Source organism: Spermophilus citellus (genome assembly GCF_964194105.1).
Source record: "Spermophilus citellus genome assembly, chromosome: 8".
Taxonomy (NCBI): domain Eukaryota; kingdom Metazoa; phylum Chordata; class Mammalia; order Rodentia; family Sciuridae; genus Spermophilus; species Spermophilus citellus.
This window is the reverse complement of record NC_138189.1, coordinates 93,842,737-93,862,372: the sequence shown is the minus strand read 5'-3', so window position 1 is coordinate 93,862,372 and position 19,636 is coordinate 93,842,737. Positions and strand designations below refer to the sequence as shown.

Genomic DNA, 19,636 nt, shown 5'->3' with positions numbered 1-19,636 from the left:
AAATAGCACAAGATTGTTTAATAATTAGGTAAAATTAATAAAATCTATTTTGATGTTATTACCATTTAACTATACTAGCTGCATTACAGCTATACAGCTGACGTATGGATTTCACATCAGTTGGATTCATATGATGTGCCATTTGAGCAGCCATGTGAGTTCTCTTTTGATCAGCAAAAAATGTTCCTTTGCTTTTCTTCCTTCCAGAGTTCTTTACTCCAAAGTATGAATGAAATCATTGTGCACAAGGCAAAGTAAGGCATCAGTTTATAAAGGAAATGTTACTGCTGCAGAGATTTCTGAGACAGTTTGGAATCGTGGTTTGTTTCCTTAACCTTTGCTTTTCTAACTTTACTTTGAAAACCACAGCAGGGAAGATGAGACAGTTTAGAATTCTCCCGAGGCTACAGTCACTCTGAGTTTGCCAGAATAGACGTCAGAGTGGTGGGGACACATTTCAGCAGAAGCTGGTAAACCCAATCTTCTAAGGCAGCTTGGAAAAAGTATGGGATGTGACTCATCCCTCTACTTATCGATCAGCTATCAATTCCTTTTATTTGTATAGTCATCATGTTTTGTGTTGCATATAATCATTGGCAAACAGAGCATAAATTACTTAATCAATTACTGAAATAAAGATATCAGATATAAGTGATATGATATATATTTTCATTTGAACATTGGGACAGTCTTTTAACAAGCAATTAGGAAAGTGTAAAGCACCCAAGTCCTAAATCTTATCTGATACCATGTCCATTAACAAGGGAGTCATAAAACTGGCAATGTAATAAATAAATGTAATGTCATTTGATACCTTTTTATGTGACATCATTTCTGTGAATAAGGTTCTGGACTCAATGGCTGAATAATATATACTATATTATGTATATTACATACTATATACTATATTACACTCAATAATATACTATATTGTAATGTGTATATACCTTATATCTATGTGCATATAATATTTACATAACATATGCATTTTTTAAAGGAGACATTATACTTAATGGAGAAGCATTTTAAATGTTTGTCAGATTTTTTCCAGTGTGTTAGAATTATCCTAGTCACACTTATTGGATGGCAATTATTTTTGGTGACTCACCTTTGTTGAGACTTTGCAGAGTACTTACCTTAGTTTGTATAGAAAAGAGTTTACATAATATTTAATTTAATCACAAAAGTTATATCCACATGTGTGATTGGTATAAGTAGATTTGAAAACAAAAACAAGTTTAGCCTGTAAATTGATGGGAGGCAATGGTTGTGGGCATTGGAAGGTGACATAGTGGCCAAGATCAGTCATTGTATTGTGGCCTAATGAATATGTGACATAAAAGAAATGGTTTACTTGGGAATGGCTAAGTAAAGGTCAATTAATCACACTTTTTATTTTCATAGAACAAACCAGATATTAACCACCATTTATAAAACATCATGTTAAGGGCTCATGCTTTATTTTCTACATTTTCTGTATATTATGATAAGTAATAAAAACTTGTCATCTGATTTAATTATATCCCATCAAATTTGCACAGAGCATACTACTCATTTTAACTTTTAAAGTAGTTTCTAATCTTGACCATAGCATCTTTGTTTCTACAGCAGAAGGAGAGGCACATGATCATTTAATTATAGCTTTGTTTTGCATGTACTGTTCAGATGCAATTGCATACAACCATATTTATGTTTCAATAATTGAGTTTTCAGAGGATACTTTGTTTAAAAAGAAAACACATATTCATTTCTCATTACATTACTCATGAGTAGGAAGACTTATTTGTCACTCATTCAACAACACTTATTGATAGCCTTCTAAAGGCCAAGTGTAACATTGTATACAAATGGGTATTATCTTTGCTATATTGCCAGAGGGAGTTTTGAATATACAAAAAAAAAAATACCCTTGGCAAAGATGATTACTGTGTTCTGATTTTTATCTTTCCACATACATTTGCTTATGATAACTTTGACAGCATTCAAAGATCAGACTAAAGCAAATTAATTATTTCAATTTTGTAAGTACAAATACAATATAGTCCCATTACCAGCATCTGAAAATAGAAATTAAGACTGCCAGGAGGCAGTCATTCAAGAAGTATCTCCATCAATTATTTTTGAATGGAGAATCATCCTCTTGAAGAAATGTTTACCTGGAAGGATGAACACTCTAGAACATTTCTGGGGAAAAAAAAGACTTTGTGGTGTAGTTGAATTCAATAGATATAAATTCACATTTTTTATTATTTTATTTGCCATTAGATAATTATTGTTAAAGGATAAAAAACCTTTTAGCAAAACGTCATAATATAGCTGTCTCCATCCTATATTTCATATGAAAATCATTCTTCCACATACACTTTCTCCAATCCAGGAAAATGAATCTCAAATTGAACTACACAATACACCCAAATGAAAAAAAAAATTACTGATGTGATAGATGACCATTTTACTTTTCTTCAATTTTTATTAGTAGATGATCATTCCTTTTGCAAATTCATTCTTTGGCAGTTTTATATGACCATATTCCTCACAGCATCTAAAATACTGCTGGGTGTATACATGAATCATAGAATGTCTTCAGGAATGTGGTGTTAAGTAAGTTGCCTACCTAACTGAGGAGCTTTAAAAAAAAAATACCCATAGCTGGACCCTATCCTCAGGGATTCTGATTCAATAGGTCTGTAATATGATCCAAGTAACAACATTTTTTTTAAATCTCTCTAATAATTCTAATATGCAGCTAGAGTTGAATACAACTAATTGAGAACATAGGTTGTAATTTATCTGTGTTAAATTTATAAACCCATATTGACAATATTAAAATAATAACCAAATGGTATAACAGTCTTTTTAAGTTCATTCATTCAACAAATCTTTATTCAACACCTATTCTTCTCCAGAACTTTGGATGCATGCTTTTGTCTTTCCTGCAACATTTGCTTTCAGTGAATAAGATGCTATGGAATCATTTAAACATCATAAGAAACATTCAGTCATGCTGAATTTGTTATTCTGTGCTTCAATTCTGTGCTTCTCTGGATATTGTAACATTTTCTTTAGTTAGTCAGTTTCTTCCTAGTCATTTAACTATGATTCCACCCCAAAGAAAATCTATTTAATCATTTTTGTGGCTCTTAACTATATTTTTGCATAATTTCATATCATCAATTTTTTCAATATGTATTGGGGAGGTACTATTGGAAATAATTTCCCTCTTAAATGACTCATAATGTTATGTGGGAGCAGATAAATAGATAAGGCTCACACAGTTATATGATGTGGTCACACGATGTTCTAGGAGTACATAGCAACAGATGAACAGAGATAAACAAATGAATTAATTGGTGAGGGCCAAGAATGTTTCTCTAAGGAAGTTTCATCTAACATGAGCCAAGAAAAGATGGGGAAGAAGAATCCTGGTGGAGGAAAAAGTGTGTGGAAAAACTGAGGCATAAGAGAACATAACACTGTACTGTCTTATATTTATAAAAAGAACAAATAAAAAAAAATATAAAAGGTTTCAAAAGGGCTGGTAGCTCAGGGGAGAAGTGCATGCTTAGCATGCCCAAGGCCCCAAATTCAATATGCAGCACTATTAAAAAAAAAAGAAAGAAAAAGAAAAGGAAAGGAAAGCAAATAAGCAAAATTTTCTAAAATAGCACAGGAAAGAACACTTGGTAGTAAAACCATTAAAATTTACATCTTGGATTGAGTGCTTGCCTAGCATGCATGACATTCTAGGTTCAGTATCCAGCACTTCAGTATATACACACATAAATTTAATGTCTTTTTTTCTACCTTAATGGTTTAGAAAACCCTTTTGGAATAACTCAAGTTCTTGCTTGGTTCAAAATGATGGATTTCTTGACAGCTATTACTGTTAGGTTACAATGCAGCCTGTAAATAGTAAAAGCAATAATAAAAGTGTGGTCATTTAATTTTGGGTGTGGCAGGGAGAGAACCTGACCTGTGTTGTCAGGGACACAGGCCTTCCAACATGGTCATAGTATGGAGTGAGACATGGGGCCTCCCTGTCAGTCCCTCTTCACTACATCACAAGGGGTCTTGTGAGCCATTTTATTTAGTATTTTTTTTCTGAAGAAAATGGAGAGCCACTAAAAGACTTATGCAGTATCACATAAAGATTTTAATCAATCCCTCTTAACACACATATTATATACGTATATATTTCTAATTTCTCAGTTTAATTTGACAGTCAATTGAATTCTTCATAAATATATTTGAAGCTCTCTGCTGCTTTTGGAAAGGAAAGAACTGGTGGTAGGATTATTATAGCCATTCAAACAATCTCTGATACCTATGTTGTGAAACCTAAAGAAAATATAGACAACTTATTCATTGTACTTCTGTGCTTTAGTTGAAGATTTTACTAACGTCATGGAATTTTCCTTTTAAAGTTATCATGACTGCCAAGTGGTACACTTAATTCATTTTAAATGGAGAAACTAGAGATATGGGTTTGAGACTCAGGAATATTTAGTAATATTTAGGTGACATTTAGTCATGAGATTTAGATTTTTATTCTTTTTTGTACATGTGTTTTATTTATTTATGTAAATTGTAAAAAATGGTACTTATTAATGGTGCACAATATGAAGCTTTGATGAGTACATACATTCTGGAATGGCTAAATCAAGCTAGTTTATATATCCATCATTCCATATACTTATCCTTTTTGGTGATGAGAATGCTTAAAATCTACTTCTTTGGCAGTTTTCAAGTATACAACACATTGTTTCTATTGCTATAGTCACTATGTAATACATCTCAAACTTACTATTCGTGTCTAACCGAAATTTTGTGTTCTTTCAACATCATCTCCCTAATCCTCCTCATCTGGCCCACTCAGCCCCTGGTAACCACCATTCTACTCTCTGCTTCTATAAATTGGATTATTTTAGATTCTTCATATAAGCAAAATCATGAGGTATTTGTCTTTCTATGCTGGCTTATTTATTATTATTATTTTTAATCACTGTGGTGTCTTAGGTGTTTAGCACGATTATTATTCAATCTGCACTCAAAATGTTTCATGAGTACAAGAGTGCCTGAAACTTCAGAGGACCAGGAGAGGAGGCACACACACCTAGTGACTAGAGAGGCTGAGGCCGGAGGATGGCAAATTTGAAGCCAGCCTTGGCAACTTAGTGAGACCCTGTCTCAAAAAATAAAAAGGGCTGGGGATATAGCTCAGTGCTAAAGCACCCCTGGTTCAGTCCCCAGTACCAAATAAATAAATAAATAGGTCTCAACCTTACGCCGCACATCAAGAGGGAGAGGCAGTGCATCTGACCACTCTGGGTGCTATCTTGGAAGGCAGATAAAGAACATACCAGAATTGTGGTGAAATACAGAGAATTTGACTGATTCTCTACTGTTGATCTTCTAATCCAGAAAGGACGTGTCACATTATCTGCTCACGTTAATTTATGTGGCTCACATTGTTTACAACTTCCTTTCCCAAGGCTTTTTGCTTTTAATAAAGTGCATGTTTTCATTGCTTCCTTTTAAAGCTTTTCTAGAAACGTCACTTAGTTCATTTTAGAGAAGCCTTGAAAGTATTAATGTGCTTTCTCAGTATGACTAATTATTAACGCCATCACTAAAGAATTTGCTTTTTAAGTGAGAACTCAAATAATAAACCTTCTCATGTATAATTTCACTGCAAAGATCATTTTTCTTCTGAAAGAACAGACGAGTTTTCATAGGAGAGAGAGGTTTCCACAGGGTACACGCTGATAAGATGGGGCATTTGGGGCCTGATGCTGCTATCGAGTATGATCCATTCCGTCGTTCTTTGCATCTTCTGTTTGATTTTTTTTTAACTTGAAGTCCTAATGATTTTTGTCTTTTCAGACCATCACAGAGAAACACAAGTTAAATGTTCCTGAAACGATGACCGAGGTTCTTGACGTTTCTGATGAAGAAGGTAAGACTTGTTTGAACTGCTATGACATCTGTCACATTATCACACAGAGACTGACCCAGTGCTGGGGATGGCCACCTCTTAACACTTAAATTTAACATTCAAAGTTCTTTCTACATCTTTGTTTCAATATGTTTACTTCTGCCACTGTGGGGGAGCAGGGAGGAAAGACTGATCAGTCTATTTTCTCCTTTCATTGTTTTTAATATATGTATCAAATGACAGTTGGCAGAAAGTGGAAAGAACCAAAACTGGTCATGCTTTAAAAGAGCTACCTGGTAATACAATTATTAATAATGTGTATTTTAATTATGTCAAAATATTTTTTATTCAAGTGTCTTAAAGTCTTTAAAGTATTCTTCATTAATGATATATTAAGAAATCTCTGCTTTGTGATTGGTTCAAATGTACAGAACAAATATTAAATCCAAAGGAAAAGAGCCATAGTGAAGGCTTAAAAATAGCACTGCAGCAAATAGTACTAATCCAACATAAATAAGCAGCTCTTTAAGTAAAAAAAAAAAAAAAGATGCATCTTATAGTTTTAAAGTTGATAAAAATTATCTAAGGCAGTAGATTGCAAAGTCCTAGGAAGCCCATTTTTCTAAAAGGCGTCCTAGGGACTGCCTAGGGTAGGTGTGAGGCATCTTGCCAGAGCTGGAGTTCTGGCCCCTCTACTTCAAACCAGAAAGTCGACTTTGCTTTATATTTTGAATTTTCATATAATAGTCCACTTGAATAAAAAAAAAAAAACTGCTACTAAAAAATCACAAAGGCAGTTTATAAAGTATGTAACCTAGTCTCAGTGGTGCCACTGTTGGTCATATGTACACGATTGAAAAATCATTGCCAAATGCTTATACATGGAAAATGTATATGTTTGAAAATTATTGCCTTAAAAGGTGGTACTAGGCTTAATACTATACTTTTATGAAGAAATACTAAAGCATTTTTTAAGGTTCATCAACATAAAATCAGGTAAAACTTTAATTGTGATATTTTTCTTTGGAACCAATTTGTTATATCACTTATTGACTGATAGGTATTGAGTTGTCTCAATTTATAAAAGATTCAGGACGGACAAGAATGAACAAATGTTGGGTAAATGCATTATTATAAGTAAGTTAAAAAGTATTGTCAAAGTCATCAGATGCACATATTTATCATAATTTTATGTTCTATCCTTATACTTATGAACTAATTTTCCAGTATCCATGTATGCATACCATATTTTGTTTTGTGGATCATCTTTCTCATCTTCACTTCTATGTTGTACAGCTTTAAAACAGTTTGGGGACCATTTTGTTGATGGGGAAACACTTAGTGATTCAGGTACCATTAGAGGAACTTGGAGTGTAAGCTTTTCTTTGCTTTTGTTTTTTTCTGAAATGGATAAAAACAACTTGCTTATTATTTAAATCTGTGTGCCTGTTACTAATGTTTCTTTTGAAATAGCATGTGTAATATGGGTGGAATTGTATATGTGTGCTTATGACTGTGTGGATTTTATTAACCTAGAAGCTTAAAGCTGTAAATAGTTTATGCTTTCAATGATTTTGCAACTACTATTGAGACTTACTAACATAACTTTATCAGATGATATTATATAAATATTTTTCTCAAATTAATATCTTTTCTTAGGATATAAATTTAGAGAAGAAGTAATCCTTTGCTAAATTGATACTAAACTAGCATAATCATGTTAAAATAGGTCATTAGTTACTAACTAAGCTATAACCTAAGACTGCTTGTAATGAATACAGTTCACATCATCCTTCTTGGATGAAGACATACTTCAAATTTGGTAAGAGAAAATATTAAATTAGAAGCTGGGTATAGTAGCAAGAGCCTATACTATAGCCCCAACCACTGGGGAAGCTGAGGCAGGAGGATTACTGGAGTCCAGGAGTTCATCAGCCTATGTAAAATAGCAACACCCTGTCTCTTAAAAAGTACAAGTATATATAATATATATTAATTTTTACTATATAAATTAGTGATTTAAAAAAAAATAAAATTAAAAAAATATTTTAAATAATGTGAATTTTTAAAGTTAAGAATGGAGATAAATAAACTTTTAAAATTATTTAGGGTAAACTTGGCATTTAGGGGAAAAATGAATGATATAAGACATTCTATAGTTTAGCCAGAAATTTCAAAAGTACATGTGGTACTATTTTAATGCAACTCTACTAAATTAAAAAAAATAATGATTATTTGATTTTAAAATAACTTTATTTACAAAATAATTGTTAAAGAATTCCATTACTAGTGCATTTAAAACATTTATTATTGGATCTTTAGAAATTTCATTATTAGCCTCTCAGACCTGCACAACAAGGTCTAGCTATAACTTGTAACTTAAAAAATTAAAACCATTATCTATTAAAAATTATTAGGGATAAGAACTGTTGATTTGAGAAGCATATTGGTTAATGATCAAGAAAGTCTCTTTAGTAAGAAAAATTTTCCATTTTTAAAAATAGCCCAAAACTTAGTAACCCTTTATTCCTAGCAGGCAATTCAAGTTGAATAATTTTTATATAAAGGACATATTAGAGTAGTATAAACTATCTTTTTCATTCAGGGAAAGTATAAAGAGAGTTGGCTTTCACATTGCCAACTCTTTAATGTTTTGCACAATTAAAAATGTTTTCATGGAACCTGACATCACCCACGTGGTCATATTGCATCCACATGTGTTTGGAAAGTACTATCCAATTCTCATTTTCTCTACAGCATCTATTATTTTAATAATAGTAATACTGTACTACCCCAAAGATTAGTCAAGCCAAATACAGATGTCTTCTAAGACTAACTTGCTATGTATTATAGAAATCAGCATTATCCGTCCATGAATCTATGAACAAATAGTGAATGTGAAATTTTATGGTGGAAAGGTCTATAACTGGTACTATGGGGGAATCAAAGGTGAATATGGGGTATGCCTTTGAGAAGCATGAATGGAGAGATAATGTATAAAAGAAGTATAATTTAGGGCAACATGTCAGGTCTTCATATTTGCTTGGCAGGATGGAGATACTTAGCAGTTTCATAGATGATAGATGAATAAGAAGGTAATCTGGGTTTTAGGGAGTGAAGAAGGGATAGTGTGAAAGTCCCAAGATGGGAAAAGTGCAAAAGAGATGTAGAGTGATCAAGTAATACAGTCAATTGATTTGGCTGATACATAAAAACATGGGGTCAGTTGTGGAGTGTTTGAATTCTTAATTGAAAAGTCTGGGAAAATTAGGATACCTTAAAATGTCATTTAAATCTGTTAATCCAATTAAATCTGTTAATTAAATCTGTTAATTAAATTAAATCTGTTAATCCAACAGGGGTCCACAGAAGGCATGCACTAAGAACTTGGAAAGAAACAGATATCAAAGCAGAGACAAATAATTTATTGAAGCATCCCTGTGAGAGAGGCTATAGATTTCCCCCATATTTTTTTTTTTCAGGTGAGGACAGGCTTATCTGCAGGCGAAGAGAATAAGCCTTAGAGACATTAAGTAGTTTGTTCAGTGGCACACAGCTATTAAGTGGTAATAGAATCTAAATAGTAGTAGAGTCTAAATCTAGCATGAAAACTGTTGTAACAGCTTGGCTGTGTTAGAAAGAACATCTTCATGGAGGAGCATGGAAGAAATACAAGAAAAAGACAGAAGTGGGAAGGGAATTATAATGTCCAGACTTCATTGAAGCTGTGAATGTAATCCTCGACATCTCGTGGAATCATGAGCTGATTCCTGTCTTTGCTGACTCAGCTCCATAGCCATAAGCTGTAAGTGGAAGCTGAGGAGTTATAACACTAGTGCAGTGGGAAAAAAATGATCTAACAGTTGAGAACTCCAGCATGGCAGAGCATTGTATGAAATACCGAGGCTCCATCTGTCTTCTGCTTTGACACACTTCACTTCTATTGTGAACACATGACACTTAGTGAAGCCCTTATCTCAGAATTTGGTCTTTTTCCCATATATCAACAGCAAGGATAATTTGAATGGGAGGGAGCTTAGTGACATTTCAAATAATCATCTTCTTCCCAGCATCAAGAGAGGTTGTCAGAGTGGAGAACTCTTGTGACCATTCCATTGTATCTTAATTTGTGTCTACGCTCTTCCGATCTGTGTCCTACAGAGGCTGGTTATTTTAGTTGGGTTTGTGTGATTGTGATCTAAAGGCCCAACAAGGAAATCTTAGAGAAGGAAAAGTTTATTTTGGCTCAGTTTCAGAGGTTCAATCCCTGGTCATCTGAGTCCATGGCTCTGGAACCCAAGGTGAGACAGAACATCATAGAGGAAGGATGTGGCACAAGGAAGCAGCTCAGGATGTGACAACTAGGAAGCAGAGAGCACTGCTCACTATGGACAAAATATAACCCCCAAAGCACACCCCCAGTGATCCACTTCCTCCAGCCACACCCTGCCTGCCTATAGTTACCACCCACTTAATCCACATCAGAGGATTAATCCACTGATTAGCTTTCAGCTGTCATAATCTTTTCACCTCTGAACGTCTTGCATTGTCTCCCATATGAGTTTATGGGGGACATCTCATATCTATACCATAACACTGTTCATGGTTAAATTCCACTATCACTATGGAATCTCGTAGTTTCCAGCTATCAAAACTTCAACTCTGCTGTGATACACTGATGCTTTTACAGTTAATAGGAAAGCGTTGTCACAACATTGTCTGGAAAGAATTGGAGAATACAACAAAGAAAAGTAATTCATAAACCTGAGTGTCATCATTTCATTAAGTGAGGAAGTAGGTAATGAGGGGGAGGTGTCATCCTGAGTATAGGCAACAGTAAGGAAATTTATATAAGGTTTATTATATGATGGAATAAAATAGGTTTGACTATTTTACATCAAGTAAGTAAGCTGGTAAAAGGAAGTATGTTGGTGTATAATAATCCTTTCACAATCTAAGTTATGTAAAAGTTTTTCCAAGTATACTGGAAGTCTACTTAAATAAGAGCTAAACGTTTTACATCAAGCTATTGTTTTAAAACACTCATCCCCATAGACCTGATCAACTTGGGCAAGGAAGTAGTTGTTTTGTTTGCTCATATATGGAATTTGCAAAGAAGTATGGTGGTTAGGGGTGGGATAGGTAAAGAAGATGAGTTCTGTTTGGGACAAGCCAAATCTGAGTTGCTTGTAGGAATTTCAGTGCCCCAAACTAGGATTAGGACACAATTTCCATTGTGTAGATGTGGAGTTTGTGAGCAAGGTCTATGTGGATATAAATTTGTGTATAGATAGTGTATAAGGGGTCCTTGAACCATTCAATAATCTTAATAATACATGATAATATATGACATAAGAAGAAAGATTAGATGGGAAATAGCAACATTTATGGGAAGTAGAAGCTGAGAAGAAAAACTCAAAGTGGTAGGGGGAAGACAAGGAGAGATGTCAGAGAAATTAAGAAGAGTTATTTTTTAGAGGAAAAAAAGCTTCTTTGAGTCATTTCTCTCTGAGACATAATCAAGACATCATGATCAGAAAGAGAAAGGGGGAGGGAAAGAAGAAATACAGGAGATTGAAATGGAGTAATTGTGTTATATGCATTTGTAAATGTCAGAATAAATTCCACTATTATGTATGACTATAATACACTAATGAAATATAGAAAATAAAAAATTTTTTAAAACACTAAAAAAAGATTAAAACAAACAAACACAAAACCCTGTGATGTTATATACCTAAGGCCATCATAGATGTCTCTAGAACTGTGAAGTGCTGGGCGTGGTGGCGCACGCCTGTAATCCCAGTGGTTTGGAAGTCAGAGGCAGGAGGATAGTGAGTTCAAAGCCAGCCTCAGTAGTTTAGCGAGGCTCTAAGCAACTCAGTGAGTTCCTGTCTCTAATAAAATACAAAGTAGGGCTAGGAATGTGGCTTAGTGGTCTGGTCGAATGCCCCTGAGTTCAATCCCTGGTACCACCCCCCACCCCCTACCCCCACCCCCACCAAAAAAGAAAAAAAATAAATAAAACTGTGAAGTTTCTTTTTGTATGTGTTTTGTTGTTGTTGTTGTTGTTTGTTTTTTGTACTGGACATCGAACCTAGGGCTGCCTTAACACTCAGCTACATCCCCAGCCCTTTTTATCTTTATATATATATTTTTATTTTGAGATAGAGTTTCACTAATTTGCTTAGGGCTTTGTTAAGCTGCTGAGGCTGGCTTTGAACTTGCAATCCTCCTGCCTCAACCTCCCAAGTTGCTGATATTACACATGTGTGACACCATACCCAGCTGGTTTTTAATAACACTAAACATAGCAGCTGATAGATAGAAAGCACCATGACAAAATCTCAAAATGTAGAGAATGAGGGAGAATGCAAAGGAAATCCAATGTCTCATTAACTCAGTATAATCAGAGGTTTTTAAATTTTATGCCTTGATTTGTTACTAGAGGCAAAAAAAATTTTGATGCGTTTGATTAAAAATGTACTCTTAAGTTTCTTGCTTTCTGTCTTCTAACAAGATTCCGTATTCATAAGAGAGAAGGCAAGGATTAGATCCTGTGGTTCTTTTGCATAACCTTCAAGATGAAACCATGAGGCTACATCTTTCGCCTGCCAGCTAGACTCTTTTTCTTTCTCCCCTTTTCTTTCCATCACATTTTTTAACCTTATTCTCTCCATGAAGTCAAGAGGGAAAGATGGGTGGAATAAGGAAATTGGAAATTCAAGACCTATTTGAGTAAGGAGTTTTTGGTATTTTCTTTTCTTTTTTGGACTGGTGATTGAACCTAGGGGTGCTTAGCTATTGAGCCACATCCCAGCCCTTTTTATTTTTTATTTTGAGGCAGTCTTGCTAAGTTGTTTAGGGCCTTACTAAATTGCTGAGGCATGCCTCAAACTTGCCATCCTCCTGCCTCAGTCTTCCTGGATTGCTGGGATTACAGGCATGTGCCACCGCACCCGGCTAATTTTCAAGAATTTTAAGAACCAAGAAAATTAAAGCTTATTTTGAGTTGCTTTTGTTCCTCGTCACCACCGTGACTTCTGAGAGAGTGAACTGAGAACTGGCAGATTGGGAGAATCAAGTTGAAATGCAAAACCAAATTGATGTGGCAGAGGGAGGGGATGCCCTATTTGTGGGTAATATTAGGAATGTTGTGTTAGAAAGCAAGGCAAAATTGCAGTGGATTCTTGGGGGTGGGATAGTAGAGTGAGGAAAAGAAAGAAAAAGAGAGTGAGAATGTACCAGTGGACATTTGGCTTTTTGTCAAGCAATCCCCAGTGGATAGCCTGTGTTATGTGACAGTCCTGCAGTCTACCAACCCATCACTTTTTCACAAATAAGTGTGTATGTTGTCCTCTCAAACATTAGCAAAACTCACTGAAAATAATTTAGGCTTGTACCCAAGCCAGACTATATAGTGTGTTTCGTTAGACCTATTCTTAGAATTCAACTTAGATTTTTTTCTCACTTTATTCAAGTGTTCTTTCCCCTAATGTATGCATTTTATTAATCCTATAAATTAATTATTCCACTTAAAATATCACATATTTGAGAGGAATAGACATTTTTAAAGCATATTGTCAAATGTATGAAGAAACTATTAAGGCTGGACATTATGTATAAAATTATTGAAACTACAGATAGAAGCCAAGTAGTCTATGCATTGGATTAATTATTAGGCTAAATAATATAAGCTAAAAACCAGTTGTCCTGATAAAGCAAATTGACGGGCTTGAAAAGAATTATAATTCAGGTAATTATTTATTCTTTATATATTTTAGTGTGTTTTAGCCTTTTTCAAGTGTCTGCATGCCTCTGTGTTCTACTAGAGTGCAGTGTTTCATGTACGTCAGGGCTGTTTATGGAATGCATTCTGCAATCACAGTCATAATTTGTAGTTGATACTGCATCCAACAAATAAATTCCTCCATCTTCCTCTGCTTGTTTCAAGGGGATGACACCATGACAGGTGATGGGGGAGAATACCTAAGGCCTGAGGACCTCAAAGAACTGGGTGATGACTCCCTACCCAGCAGTCAATTCCTGGACGGCATGAATTACCTGCGATACAGCTTGGAGGGAGGACGATCTGACAGGTATTCACGCAAAACTTGATGTCCACTGAAAGTGTGTGCAACACATTTTTATGATGATAAAAAAGTAGATGCAATTATTGAACACTTAATGGGCACTTCACCATTTTCAGCAGCTAGTATTTCATCTCATTCAGTTCTGTAACAACTTTAAGAAGTGTCCGTTTGCTGGGGGTGGTGGCGCATGCCTGTAATCCCAGTGGCTCTGGAGACTGAGGCTAGAGGATCGTGAGTTCAAAGCCAGTCTCAGCAATGGTGAGATGCTAAGCAGCTCAATGAGACCCTGTCTCTAAATAAAATACAAAATAGGGTTGGGGATGTGGCTCAGTGGTCTGGTGCCCCTGAGTTCAATCCCTGATACCCCCGCCCCGCAAAAAAGAAGTGTCCATTTTCAAGAACAGACACTGAGGCCAAGAGAAATTAAGTAACTTGGTAAAATCAAACAACTACTAAGACGCAGAACTGTGATAAATAAGAGCCTTTAATGGTGTGTTTGATCATCGGCTACTTCTTTTCCTCTTGGTAAATCCAAGGGGCCATTTTGCATATAGAGCCTCTTACCAAGTGGCATCTATAGATATCTCTAAATCCCTTTTTTTTTTGGTTGTTAATCATATAGTTTCTGTGAACAAGAGTATGTTATGAAGAATAATTAAAAGGATTCAAAAGAAAACTGTGCCTGGAATTAGCTTTTTCATAAAACAAACAAACAAACAAACAAAACTGAACAGATCTTGGAAAAACCGAGGTACATTAGAAACTATCTGAGCAAAACCTTAAGGAGCCTCACTTTTATAGAAAAATCTGGAGGGCTGGGGTTGTAGCTCAGTAGTACAGTGCTTGCCTTGCACATGAGAAACACTGGGTTTAATCCTCAGCACCACATAAAAATAAATAAAGATATTGCGTCCATCTATAACTTTTAAAAAATTTTAAAAAAGAAAAATTTGGAGAGGTTTATATAATATCTGAAATATATGCTCTGTGTTATTTTTGGTTATTACTGGTAAAACTAGTACTTGTTACTTTCTGGGGCAAGCTGATTAAGAACACTGGAGCTGGGTATGGTGGTGCACACCTGTAATCCCAGCGACTTGGGAAACTGAGGCAGGAGGATCACAGTTTAAAGCCAGCCTCAGCAATTCAGCGAGGCCCTAAGCAATTCAGTGAGACCCTGTCTCTAAATAAAATACAAAGAAGGACTGGGGATGTGGCTCAGTGGTTAAGTGCCCCTTGATTCACTCCCCAGTACCAAAAATAAACAAAAAAACATGTGGAATACCTCATCAAAAGCATGACTACTAATTTAGGTCAAGCATATCGTTGTCCATGTAGTTCTATTTCCTAATCAACACTCTCATGTTTCCTCCTATTTGACTATATATCTATCTATTTATCATGGTACTGAGAATTGAAACCAGGGGTACTCTAACACCTTGGTTTATATATTTTATATATATTTATATTTCATACCCCTAGCCCATTTATTTTATTTTGAGACAGGGTCTCATTAAATTGCTGTGGGTCTTGCTAAGTTTCTGAAGGTGCTCTTTAACTTGCAATCCTCCTAAATCAGTCTTTTATGTGGCTTGGATTACAGATGTGCATCCCCCACCTGGCTTTGTCTATTACATTAAAGTTGCCTCTGTTCTAAGCTATTTTATGAATAGTCCATATACTTACAGTTTAAGAAATAATTACACTAAAGAATAGTCAATTCTAAGGAAGTAACTGGCCAAACTGAGTTTTTCTTGGGCTTTTTCTTTGAATATCAGTGCTCTCTTACCTTTTTTTTAAAATTAACATTCTAATGTAGATACAATAAAATGTATTTGTGTCAGGCTTTGTAGTAAGTACTGAAGGTGCCAACGTGATTAAGATATGCTTGCTAAACCCATAGCCTAACAGGGTGGGAGACAATAGATTAGCAGTAGACAAAGAGGGCCACTGGAGCCCTGTGGCTTGAGCTGCTTGGAGAAGAACCCAAACTGAGATGCAATGATGATAATGATGGTGGGGAAAGGTAGGCTGGGCATCTGGAGCCTTAATAGGTCACAGGCAAAGGCTGACAATGTGTGTGAACAACAAAGAAGTGTAGCATTCCTAGAGAATAAGTGTAAAAGAGGAATCATATTTATATTTTTAGAGGACTTCTTCTACTAATGAGATGGAGGATGAATTTTAGAGGAGAGTTGTTTATCTGAAGGACTAGATCTCTCAGTTGTAGTCACCTGAGAGCCTACTGCAGGGTTATTAACCATGATTGTTATGAGAGGGCTTCAACTCTAACCTTGGAGATGGTCATGAAAAATGAAAAATGTAAGACATATCTCAGAATATGTCTTAGCCAGAATATGAACTAGCCAGATTTGGTGATGGATTCCATGGGGTGGTTGAAGTGGTTGGTAAGTTGACTGCTTGGCCTTAGTGGCTTAGATACAGGATGGACCTTGGGATCAGGATACAGAAGGAGGAGCCCATTGGGAGATGGGAAGGGGGATGATGAGGGTCAGTGTATCATACATTAATTGGAACATGTTTTTAAACATTGATAGATTTGGAACTTATAACCTGAGATTCTTAGAAATTCAATGAAAGGAGAATTAGGAGATATTTATAGTTGTGCATCAATTCATCATAATCTATGAAAAACTATATTACTATAAGCCAGAAAAATCTTTATTTTCAGCATAGTCTCTTTTATTAAAAATGCATACTTCATTCAGTCATTTCCCCTTCTTTTAAAAGTGCTTTAACCTGAGAAAGTATGTAGAATATATGTTCTATAAAACAGGGGTGGATGGTTTGATACCTTTCCTTAAACTGAATTCTTATTAGCATGTAAAGTCAGGGACAGGAAGCAAACCAACACATGATTGTCCTTCAGGTCCACATGTGCCTATCTAGAGTCCCAGATGTGTTCACAGTCTCTTAAATGGAACCATAGGCAGCATCTCATTTTCATGGTTTTCTTGTTCATTTTACTTTCTTTAATTTTTAAAATTTTGCTCAGGCAATTCAATATCAGTCACCTCTTTTTTTTTTGTAACCATTTTTCCTTTTCATTATTTCTTTATTTGGTATGCTCTCAATAGTACCATGCCCAGGTAGGTATTACACAGCATGAGAACATGGCCTTCCTGGTTTCATCCACATCTCCCTGCTCACTGCTCAATGTGTGTGTATGTGTGTATATGTATGTTGGCAAGAGGTGCTTATATTCTAGAATTATGGATCTATTCTCGAAGTAGAATTTTTTTTGGACTAAATTGAAAAACTGTTTGAGCTAGAGAGATGAATCTATTACTGGAATAAAGTGAGCTACAGACCCAAGTGTGACTTTAACTGTCACAGCTCCACCTTGTGGTTGACAAAACATGAACATAGCTTCCTCTAAACTAACCCAATCAGCCTGTGTGTGTGTTTGGAGAAGACAGAAAAAGGATTGTGATGCCTAAAATGAACAGAGATGCAAATTAATAAAAAATACGAAATTTAATTTATGTTGAACAAAAATCCAGATAAGCCTTGAGGAGGTAGATTTTGCTTCCACTTTATTTTATTAGTGCTTACAAATTTTAAATTCTGTCCAAATCCAATATAAAACACCAAATAACAATGAACTGCAGAAGCTTCTCCATTTATTAAAGCAAGCGAATTAGATTTTTTGGATATTCACTTGTTAAATAAGGTTTGAAATTCCACAAATCAAATGTCTAATAAATATTGTAGTTTACTAAGAGTAATTATTACACTTTTCAATGAACTTATACTTTCATATTAGCAAATATAAGTCCCTAAAGCAATTTCACCATAGTGAAAAAAGTATAAATTGAATCCATAGCAAATTCTTGGCAACCAGATGGACAGTAAAAATGTACCCTTCTATGGAGATATAATTATATATATGTTTTAACTGAACAGAGGCCCTCTGACTTAATGGAAAAAAGAGGAATCCTATTGCAAAATACTGAAACTTGTCTGTAATGTTTTAAATACATTAAAACAATTTAATATTTTTTAAAAAATAAATCAAGTCCCTGGACAATTTCTGATCCAGGGACTTGACTTATTTCAGAGCTTTGTGCTGGTTATTCAGAGAAAATAATTTTTCTGTCCTTAGACTATTTCAATCATAGTCATTTCATTTAAATAGATTCTATAACAGCATAAAAACAAAACAATTAGAACCTATAAACATTCATTAAATAACCAATTAGTATAGCAGAGGGCAGTAAACAGAGTGAGCTAGAATAAAATTCTTACACAGAAATACTTAGAGACACATTTCATCTTCCTCATTTTGCCACATTCTCTCTGTCCAATTTTTATCATTCTGTCCACATATCCTAACATTTTGCCTTCTTTACCCATGTCATTTTGTCTCCTTTATCCTTCTTCCTGTCTTTTAGGAAAGACAAAAAACCAATTATAACAAGAACAGCAGCAGTATCTCTTTACTCTTCCCAGTTCAAAACCAATTGAGAGACCTAGATATCAGGTAACTGGATATCAAAAATCCACCTCAAATACTGATACTAAGTGCTGATGTGGCTTTATATTCATAGCCCAGTGGGATCTTTCGTACCACATCCCTGAAACAGACAGAAGAGTTCACCTCGTCAACACCACTCCTTGAGAGTGACAATTGAGACCTGGTGACTTTTTTGAAAATTTAGACAGGTATAATGCTGACTGGCATGTCACTAGGTTTTACTTAGGATAGCTTTATTTACCATTCAGCTAAATTCCATTTACCCTTGAGATCAGTGTTTCTGCTATTCTTGTGCTACATTCAAGGGTTGGTTTTGCCTGGTGACAGTAAAAAGTTACCCTTCCATGGAGAAGGGTAAATGTTTTCTCTATGATCAGACTAGTTCTAGTCATGGACTGTGTGCCTCTTGTTCCTTTTGTAATGTTGATGAATATACATTGAGCAGCTTTAAATGTATAAAGTCAAAATCTGAATCTTTGAAATCTAAAGTTTTGGAGAGAGATTATGTAATTAACAAATCTCAGCCCAATAGAAACCACTTAATGGGAGAAAGCAGTTGAACCCATAGACAACCCATTCATTTCTATGGGTTGGTTCCTCTGCTGTTTTCCCTTTCTTGGCTAACTTCAAAACAAAGTTGAGAAGAATAGTATTTTGGAACTGCTTATCTAGCACTGTCTGGTACAAAATACATCCAAGTGGATCTTTGCTATCTTTGTGGTTTAAAGCAGGCAGGGGTTGGGGGAGGGGGGAGGGGTTATTCATTCTACCAATTGAGAAAAGCATTTTCTGAGATTAAAGACCCCTTTCTCAATAATTTAATCTCTGTCCCTGCTTCAAATTCAAGATCAAGTGAAGACTAATCACAGCAGCATATAGCCTGTTGATGAAGTACACCATCAAAAGCCAATAGCACAACTATAAGCCAGATGTAAAATATGCTGTCTCCAGCTGCTGGGATTTAAAACCCTAAAGCAGGGGCAGCTTTAGCTTTGTCAGGAGACTCAATCTGCCTCCAAGAGCCTATTAAAAAATCAAAAGCTAATTCTCAAATTATATTAGATTTTATTTTATTATAAACACATAGATTCATATAGGGATACATGCATA

General features: G+C 35.1%; 1 protein-coding gene across 20 annotated transcripts in view; it reads left to right on the top strand.

The window, feature by feature from the left end:
* Positions 1-19,636, top strand: part of ANK2 (ankyrin 2) — a 673,244-nt gene that overhangs the window by 590,541 nt on the left and 63,067 nt on the right. For 18 of the 20 annotated variants that reach the window (XM_081303463.1, XM_081303451.1, XM_081303454.1 and 15 more), the window contains 2 exons: positions 5,884-5,956; positions 13,890-14,034. In XM_081303463.1, coding sequence (XP_081159589.1) covers positions 5,884-5,956; positions 13,890-14,034 — 218 coding nt within the window. Of the gene's footprint in view, positions 1-5,883; positions 5,957-7,231; positions 7,286-13,889; positions 14,035-19,636 lie in introns of all 20 variants that reach the window. The other 2 variants (XM_081303444.1, XM_081303450.1) reach the window with 1 other exon arrangement.